The 9945-nt window shown below is 30.7% G+C and overlaps 1 protein-coding gene across 1 annotated transcript; it reads left to right on the top strand.

Moving 5' to 3' along the window:
- The first annotated feature begins 1010 nt into the window (after positions 1 to 1010).
- LOC120075828 (RING-H2 finger protein ATL74-like) lies at positions 1011 to 8392 on the top strand. The gene is made up of 2 exons (XM_039029516.2): positions 1011 to 3981; positions 8045 to 8392. Exons 1-2 carry the CDS (start codon positions 3408 to 3410, stop codon positions 8236 to 8238), a joined length of 768 nt encoding a protein of 255 aa, XP_038885444.1. The 5' UTR covers positions 1011 to 3407; the 3' UTR covers positions 8239 to 8392.
- The last annotated feature ends 1553 nt before the right edge of the window (positions 8393 to 9945 follow it).

The raw sequence follows: 9945 nt of genomic DNA, 5'->3' as shown, positions 1-9945 counted from the left end.
AATTAGAATCTGACAAGGTTAATTACAAAATTTATTTTCAATTCCTATGAAATCCTACAAAATCCGAGCATTCTTTCTTCTCAAAAAACCTTTTTTTTAAGTAAAAACGAGATTTGAAGTCATTTCTAATTTTAAAATCGTCCTATTATAAGAAACAACAAAATTTATTTGAAAATCTATCATGAACTAAAATTCCTCAAAATCATGAAGTTTTAAATACGTCATTAGACTATTAAATAAGAAATTAATAATTGATGATTTCTTTCAAGTTTAAAAAGCTTGAAAATATAGTTTAATATTTAAAGTGATATAAATTTCAAAAACCAAAAGATCATCGAATAGAATCATTGTTATTCAAGTTTTGGAACATTCAAGACTTGTAAACTTGAGGAAGTAATAGCCCTCAGAACTTTTTGACTTCCTTTATCCTTATCTGATTTTTGTCTTCTCACTTCACAGGCCATTTTATTTTTATTTTTTTTTCATTAGATAAAATCTCTTGATTTTTTTCTTTTTTCTTTTTTTAATTTCCATGAGTAGATGCTTACCAAAACCTTGCAATTGATGAACCTTACAAGTTACACATTGTATAAACTCTTGTAGCAAAATAATGTTTCAAAAGGCATGGAATCATCTTTAAGAAAGTAATTTGCATGTCACAATCACATAATAAATTTATCTTCTTTCTATTTATTTCTTAAAAGTTAGACAGCGGAGAGAATTTAACTTTTAAATGACCAAAAAAAAAAAATAATCAAAATTTAGTTTCTTTTATAGTTCAATTACCTATCAAATGTCAATCTCTTGGTCGAGAATATATGATGTCCTAATCAATTGAGCTATACTCAAATTTACCATTAAACTTTGTCAACTAAGTCATTATTATCCCATTATATACTTCTATTACAAAAATTCCAGCTATCTTCGTTGGCATGTTAACTTTACCAATATTATCATTATTGATCTTATATTTCCACATGTTTTTCATATACAATTTTAGATTTGAAAAGAAGATTCTAGATCATCCTTTCCCCCTTAAATTACGTTGAGAAAGTTGATTAAAAAACTCATTCTCAAGGTCCAAAGTAAAATTTACCCTACTTTTGTAAACTTAAGAATTTTGGCCTTTCGTTATCTCATCCATCTGCAATTTTACAAAATTACTCTTATTTCTTCTTCTTCTTCTTCCTCTAGTATTCTTTTTCTCCGGTGTGACCAACATCAACAAGACCACCACCAGCTCCGATGAATCTATACGAGCAGCTCCGATCGTCATTGTCTTCTTCTTCTCTCCCTCTTTTCAAATTACATTGCAGAACAAGACCAAAGAGCGAGATTGTGAGAGAAAGGGAGAGAAGAGAGCAATCTGTGAGAGGAAAGGGACTGCAAGAGCAAGAACGCCCATTCCATGTGTACAAATTTCATTTTTGATAATTTCACAGAATTTGACGTTAGAACATGGTTAAAAAAAAACAAAAAACAAAAAACAAAGTGGGACAAATCTCATTTTTTTCCCAAAATTTAGATCATCCATCCAATAAACTCAATTGCCTCTCACAATTTTGCTACAAAATAAAGTAAAAAAGTGTTACCATTTATTTTAAATCTTAAAATTTATAGAACTTAAACTGCCCTTCTATGGAAAATTTCACTTCAATGTCTAATAGTTAAATTAAGGAGGACAATCAGTGAGTATGACTCTCCAAGCTCGTTCGATTCATACCACTTGTTTTTGTTTGTTTGTTTTTGTTTTTCTTTATTTTTTAGACAAGGAAAATTTTACTGATTAGAACTAACAAGTCCATGGGCAACAACAGAACAATCAAGTTTGTAAGCCTCTAACAACCGAACCAACTAGGAAAGTCAATATATAATGCACAAATGAATTAGCACACCGAAGAATTGATACAACTTTGTTCAATGTAAACACATCACAAAGAAAGTTGCATAGCACCATAAATTTAACTATTTTATACAACTTTTATATTCTCCAATGAAGTAATAGTTAACTCACTTCTAAGATAATCAGTTACATCATCCCTTTTTCCTTTTAATAATGACAAGTAAGAATTCTTCCATCTATTGAGAACCTTTAATTTGAAGAAAGTGAAGCCAAACCTACCATATTGTAAATATTTTGGTCTACATTAGCATTATCTATAAGTTTTGTTAACATATTCATCTCTCTTTCTTTTTAATTAATTTTTTTTAAGGATGTTGTTGCTTTTATTTGATCACTTACCATATAAAGTAAGTAAAAGACTAAATTTGACTATTTGAAAGATGTACAACTACAACTATAATTGGAATGAACCCAAAATACAAGAACCAAAGTACTATGTCAATTAAGGCCATTACTGACTAAAGTGAGGGAAGGAAAGGCATTGTAAACTTAAAAAACCATATGAACCAACCTAGGACATCAAATCTTACCCAGACAAAGCTTTTGGCTGGAGCATTTGCCACTGGTTCAAAACCAAAGTGACAGCTTACTTTAACTTTTGAAGCTGAAAGAAAGAAGGGGGGGAAAATGGAAGAGTAATAGAAAGATTTTGTGCTCAGAATCAGCATTTATTTATATTGTCTAATCTTTGATTAGTCAGGGATCAGGTACCATTACAGGGTAATTTTTGTCTCTGTTCATTTCTTCTCAATTAATAATGCAATCCCATTTTCTTCTAATTATTATCTAGCCCATCTCACCCTCTTTAAGCTTTATGTATAATATACCCATCTTTTGCTGTTAATTTTCTTGTCCATATTCTAATTCTACTAAAAATCTCTCTTTTACTTCTATTCAAATACCCCCACCTCCCCTCTATAATCTTCTTCCTCCTCTCTTGTTTGGCCACCAGAAGAAAATTCTTTCTGGGAGTTCTCAGTTTCTAACAGGGGGCTTGGGTTTTCAGTTCTTTTGATGTTTTATCCTGGTTTCTCTCAGAAGGTCCGCCATGGGAAACCAAGCTTTTTGCAGCCATGGATACTATTCTTTGACCTTCTCTTGTATTTTAGTTTCTTGAGTGAGTAGTAAGATGCTTTGAAACTTCTTTAGAATCCTAAAAGCTGTTTGATTTAACTCTCAAAGAATCATCATTAATCGTCCTTTCTAGTCGAAGGCAGATCAGGAAGAATCAAAGCAAAGCCCCTTTTTTACAATTGAGCTTTGATTAAGGTCCGGAGAAGAAAGAGCTAGAAGGTGGGAACAGAGAACACAAGGATTTGATTGGTACATGAGCGGATATGAATTGTCTACTTTCAATCTCGCTTGTGATCACTCTTCAAAGAATTATAGGGTTCTGAATTATCAAGTTTCACTGTGGAATTTCATCAAACAGGTTCAAGATCTAAAAGTAAAATTACCTGACAGAATCAGTCCTGTTGTTGTTTTGAAGTAATTAGCATCTCCTATGACGATGGAGTCCAATCATCACCGTCCCCGTCCCCACCGCCTCCTCCTCGACGCCGACACCACGGCGGCGCCGTCCAATGGAAGCAGAACGCGAAATTCATATAGCAACGAAGCCAATTTCGACACGAACATGGTGATAATTCTTGCTGCGTTACTCTGCGCCCTGATTTTCGCTTTAGGACTGAATTCGATTGTCCGTTGCGCACTTCGCTGTAGCCGGCGGTTCGCCTTCGAGACAGGCGGCGGCACAGCCTCGCGCCTCGCCGCTACAGGGCTGAAGAAAAGCGCATTACGCCAAATTCCAGTCGCCGTATACGGGTCGGAATCGGGTCTAAAGATACGAGAAACGGATTGCCCTATTTGCCTCGGAGATTTCATCGCCGGTGAGAAAATCAAAGTACTCCCCAAATGTAACCATGGATTTCACGTTCGATGTATCGATACCTGGTTGGCTTCCCACTCGTCGTGTCCGACATGTCGTCAATCACTGCTCGAACAACAGTCGGCTTCTGAATCGGCGGAAGCTGAAGCCGGTAACCCACCCGCCGGAAATTCATCGGCTAGCGGCCAAGGTGAGATCTCGATAACCGTAGATGAAATTACCTGATTTCAAGGGTTTACATTTTGTTTTCATTTGCACATAAATATTCTTTATTTGTTAGCAGTTTTTATTAGTAATAATCTGGATTATACACTAATTAATATAATTAGTTGTTGAATTACAAATTATGTATGATAAATAACCGCTTAATTTGCAAATTTTGAGAAATTTAGAGCGGTTTGGCAGAGAATTCATATTTTATTTTATACTGTTACCAAATTTGTGTTTTCAAATATAAAAAAATGAGCCAACTTATTTAAGAATGTAGCAAAATGTCATTTTTTATTAGTGATAGATACTCATAAATATCTATTAGTTAGTGATAAACAATGACATTTTTTGCTATATTTAAAAATATTTCTAGTAGTTTTGTCATTTAAAATAATTATCTTAAACTTCATTTCATTTTTTAAAAATTTATAATATGTATTATGTAATGTATTACAAAATAATAATTATATAATTTTCAACGTAAATCATATTCATAATTAAATTAATAATAATTTATTGTCAATTAAATATTAGTGAGTGACTGCAATTAGTTTTTATGATTTGTGAATATATAGTATCAATATTTTAAACCATTGTTTAAATTAAAATCCAACTTCTGAATCTACTAGCATGAAATACAACATCATTTTCATTAAATTTATTGTTTACAAATTCTCTACAAGTCTTTAGATTCAACTTTTTGTACAATAAATATGTAAATAAAGATTTCAATCTCCGACTCGAGCAAGAACAAATGTGATTGTGAAAATTTATTTAATATGCTATTTAGAATTATTTAAGTATATTTTCATCTCTTTCGTTAACTTAAACATATAATTAGTAAATTTATTAGTGACATTTTTATGCCATGGTAACTTTAAATATCATCCCATTATAGATAAATGTTTTGACATTGATGATCGTTGTCGAGTTGCTTCACCAACAAGGCATACTTAATACTTGCACATGTATTTAATAGTTATGGTGGTTGGTTTTTGTTTGGATTTTATTTAAATAACGTTTAATATTGAGATCAATTAAAAAAATCAAAATAAACTGAAAAATATTTCATGTTAATAAATTAAAGTTTATCATAACGATACTATATGACTTGTCATGGTCGTTAGTACACATGGGCATATTATAGATTAAAGTTCATATTATTTTTATTTAAATTGCAACCAAATCTAACCATTAAATACATTTTCAATAGACTAGGTATTATTTTAATTCATAAAGTTTAATATGTGGTTGTTCAATTAAAGTATATATAGATGTATATTTGTTATCTAGTTTTACTCAACAAAAGTTATCTTATTTAAAAAAAAAAAAAAGGAATTTTATTTTCAAGAAAATTAGACTATGGATTAAGAAAAGATCATTTGGATTCTGTGGGCAATAAAAAATAATAAATGGAGAACACATGGGTTTTTTGTCCTTGAAAGTCAAAATTCATAATCTTGTGTTGATTAATTTAAATATTTACCATATTTTAATGGGACAAGCTATTTTATCATTTTTAAAATTAATAGCTTCCGTAATAAAATTTAAAATTTAACTAATCGGATTATATTTAAGTTGATATATAGACTTAAACATCCGATATATATGATGAATGATAATTGGATTATGTTTAGACTCGGTCGATCAAAAGATATAATGAAAATTTTTAAATTGATTTAAGATATGATACGTTGTTATCAAATAAACTTGATTAGTACACATAATTAAAATAGAATAGGGTTATACAATTAATTGAATTTAATGTGGTTTGGTGAGTAGAAATGTGTCTTTTATAAGATATAATTTAATAAATGGGATACCATTGAATGATGGATTTTATTTGAGAAAGGCAATTCCACCCATATACTTCTTTCTCTTTCTCTTAACCAAAGGAGAAAGGCAAACTACCAAATTAAAGGAACTTAAAATCAATATCTTTCCATGCATTTTTTGGTTTTTTTGTTATTTCTAGTGCTCATTGGCAGACCAATTACCAAACATTTATTTTAGTCATTATCATTAGATTAATAATTATTTAACAAAATACTAATATAAACATGTATTTTTATATATTTATGGAAGGGATGATTTTTACGAAGAGAGAATCTTTATATTTTCATTTTACTTTTACGGTTTTTTAATAATTCATACTTTTTTCTTACAATTATTCAAATCGAAGTCAGTCATCTTTTCATAGATGGATATGATCTAGACTATAAAAATAAAACTAATCAAATGGTGGAGATGTATTGAAAGAACAATCATATTCAGGTTGGAGTGGTTTACACAACAAATTGGTATATTCTTTTGTGTATAAGTATGATCTAATCTATAGATAGATATTAAACATCACAATCTAAAAGTGGAGATATGTTTGAGCAGACACTACTGTTCTTTGTCCCATTACAGCTATTCGGGTTGAAGTGTATATCTTTTCATGTGTGGAATGTGATATAGATAATAGAAATGAAAAATTCACGACATCTAATAATAGAGCTATGTTTGAACCTGCGCCTTTTACCTTTAAAATTTTCATAAATTCTTATTTTGTCTCTTTTGGGTAAAACAATATAAATAATTATTTCATTAATTACAATATTTAAATTTTCTTATGTACTAAAATAAAGCTGTAAATTTCACAAACATCATACGTGTTATCGACTCATATAAATAAATATTTGAAGTCACATGTACAATATTTGATCATAAGTTTTGTAAGTATTTGATAAATCAACTTGTAATTTTTGTAATTACTGTGATATGTATAAACAAAAAAATGGTGATATATCAATGGGAAAATTGAGATGAATATAAATTTTTATAATTATGTGTGAAAATGTCAATATTTTCTTAAGAGAATCATTATTGTCATTCTCTTCATGGAATGTGACAAAGCCAATCAACCAAAAAAAGTACATCACAATGCCTGTACTCATGTACCACAAGTTAATTATAATTTTCTCCCTCTTAAAAAATAAAGTTTATATAACTGATTAAAATTGTGACCATACAAAAATATATCAATTTTCTAAATTTATAGTACAAAACATTTCGAATATAATTATAAAAACGATATGCTTGATTCTAAAAAATGATTCAAAAGACAAATCATTGTTGTTGATGAATCTTGCAAAGAGAATTTTTTGTTCTTTTTATTTTTTATTTTTCCTAATGTTATTCCTTTCTTCTATTAATCACTTGGATTGAATTTGAGGAATATTTTTTTAAAAAAAGGTTTTAAAAGTATTAAATTAATTAAATAAGTGATGTGATTTTTAATTTAGGGATAAATTCAATGTAATGAATATAGAATTAATCTTCAATATTTAAGTGGGAAATTAGGGGGATAATTTGGCTGAGAATTGTTGGGGAAAAAAATACTGTTCACTTATTGAAAATGAAACTTAACAAACTAAATGAGACATCTCTTTGAAGGGAAGCAAAAAAAATCTTTCCAAAAAAGGTGATAATGTGACTCTTAATCATAGCCATTATTTTTTTTTTCACGTGGGTCGAGTAAAGAGCAAATTAAAGAAGTAATTGATTATACAAATCTTTATTTTCATCTTAAAACCTAATTTCATGTTTAGAATTGTTCAGATTTTGAAAAGTTATTGGAATTGAAAATTTTCATATTGGTTAAATTGAAGAATGAGGATGGACTCCAAGTCTATAAAAAGAGTATGGTCTTAATTTTTAGTCGCCCAGTTAGAAACATTTTAAACTTAGTATGCTAACTCTAATTAAATTTCTTTTATATTCTCTAGTTTGAGAGTTGAAAAAGGTGTGTGTAGTCAAAAACTTTAAAGGTGACTGGTTTAAAGGAGTGTTATCGTAATTGAGGTTGGGAGAGAATTATTTGGTGCGATTGTAACAAATTTTTACATATTGTTTTTTTTTTGGTTTGTGGTTTTTTTTTCAAGTTTGGAGATTTCCATGTAATTTTAATTTCTATGTTATTTCCTGTTTTCTTCTTGCGGTGACAAGAAAATACAATAGTGTGAATAGTGTGGGTTGTTTACCATTTGTTAATTTGCTAGGAAGAGAAGCAGATATGTCAAACTCAATCGGTATACTCAATGCTCGATGGCATGCTCGGAAGATAAGCAGATATGCCAAACTCAACCGGCATAATCGATGCTCGATGACATACTCGATGCTTGATGGCATGCTCGATGGTACTCGGCGCTTGATGGTACTCAATGGTTTTTTGTTCGATTCAGCCCAATTTTGAGCAATGGAGGTCCGGTTCGGGTCCAGATTCAGGGCGATTCAAGCGATCCAAAAGTGTTTTAGATCCAGTTTTGGTTATTATTGTAATAATTAGACCTTTGTTTGTTTGAGAATGTCAAAACTAAACCATATCAGTTTCTGTTTAATTATTTATTCATGTAGTGTATGTTATAATTAAATAAATCTTGTATGTGCATATAATATGTCATATAGATTTAAAATCCCACCATAGGAAGCATGTTACATGCATTGAAAGTATATTATAAGGTGCTATAATATATAACATGCATGTTTAAGGTTTCAGATGTTTTAATATAAGTGTTATATTAAATCATGAGATATCTGATGTATGTTATGGATGTACACCATGTCTAAAGTTTTATAAGTTGTTATAAAGTTGGGTTAGACATTTAAAACCCATAACAAATAAGTTGCATGCTCACGTAGGTTAATCCTGTCTAAGGCTGGAGGTATTTAAGTTGACGGTCTACGGAACACCTCCTACCTGGGTATTATGGCCGAATAATTGAGCGTTGTTAACTAGTTTTATGAGCAAGGCGTGAGTGATTTGAGGTTTTAAAACTGATTCATCACCTAGACATCGTAGGTTAAATCTGAATATAAACATTATACTTGGATAAACATCTAAACTTATGTTGTTTAATTAGCCAGAACAAACCTGAGTAAAGATATACCCAAATAAATGTTAAGACACTTCAGTGGGAGTTTAATAGCATATATGATATGTTATTAGAACACTTTAGTGGAAATTTAATAAACGCTTCAGTGGGAGATTAATAACATATGTGATATGTTATTTTTAGCTCTTACGTCCCTAAAAGTTCACAATCGAGATTCATGTTTCGCTTCGTGTCACCCTGGGAGTGACCTCCATTCAGAAAGTGTTTACATAAATCAAGATTATGGTGAATAGGGGAAGTTGTTCACAGTAAAATCAAAAGTGATTTTTAAAGGAAATCGGATATGAAGATTTCCATGAGTAGTGGAATGATCGTTTCAAATTACATTTGTATTTGAACATAAACAATTCCAGTCACAAATAGAAACTAACTGGTCATGCATAATACGAAATTACAACATGCTTTCAATAAGATCAAGGGATAAAGTATCATACCTTTGAAGACTCATGTTCAAACTCCCTCGATCACGAACACTTGTTTCGGCTCCAAGCTAGCAACACATGAACGATCGAACATAGCACAATCAACAGCGAACTCGAACACAACGATCTCCAAGATCACGAACACTGCGAACAACCTCCAAAAACCTTGACTTAGTCGAGTTGAGTACGACACCACCACAATGGCTACCTTGGTATTCTCGGTGTGAGAATCCAGAAATGTGGGCTTTGTGTGGACTTGGTTAGATGAAGAGACTGGAGGAATAAAAATCGTGTAAACAATTGAGGAAGTGGGAGATGACAAGGTCTATCGTATAGATGAATGCCCAATCATTTAACAAATGCTTCGCGATCGTTTAGCTAATGGCCAGCTGAGTGAACTATCGTGTAGTGTCACTCCATGATCGTTTAGTCTCTTTTCAGCTATCATTTAGTGAATCTTATTCACTTTACAACGATTCCGTGAGTTTTTTTTTTCAAGAATAAAAAATCTCAAATTTTAATCATCCTAAATTTAGGAAAACATTTTTCCTTTTATCTCACGGTTACCATGAAAACTACCAATAA

The sequence above is a fragment of the Benincasa hispida genome, chromosome 4 (assembly GCF_027475165.1).
Source record: "Benincasa hispida cultivar pf3 chromosome 4, pf3_genome.v1.1, whole genome shotgun sequence".
Lineage (NCBI taxonomy): Eukaryota > Viridiplantae > Streptophyta > Magnoliopsida > Cucurbitales > Cucurbitaceae > Benincasa > Benincasa hispida.
Note: the sequence above shows the minus strand (reverse complement) of the source record. Positions and strands in the feature narration are given on the sequence as shown.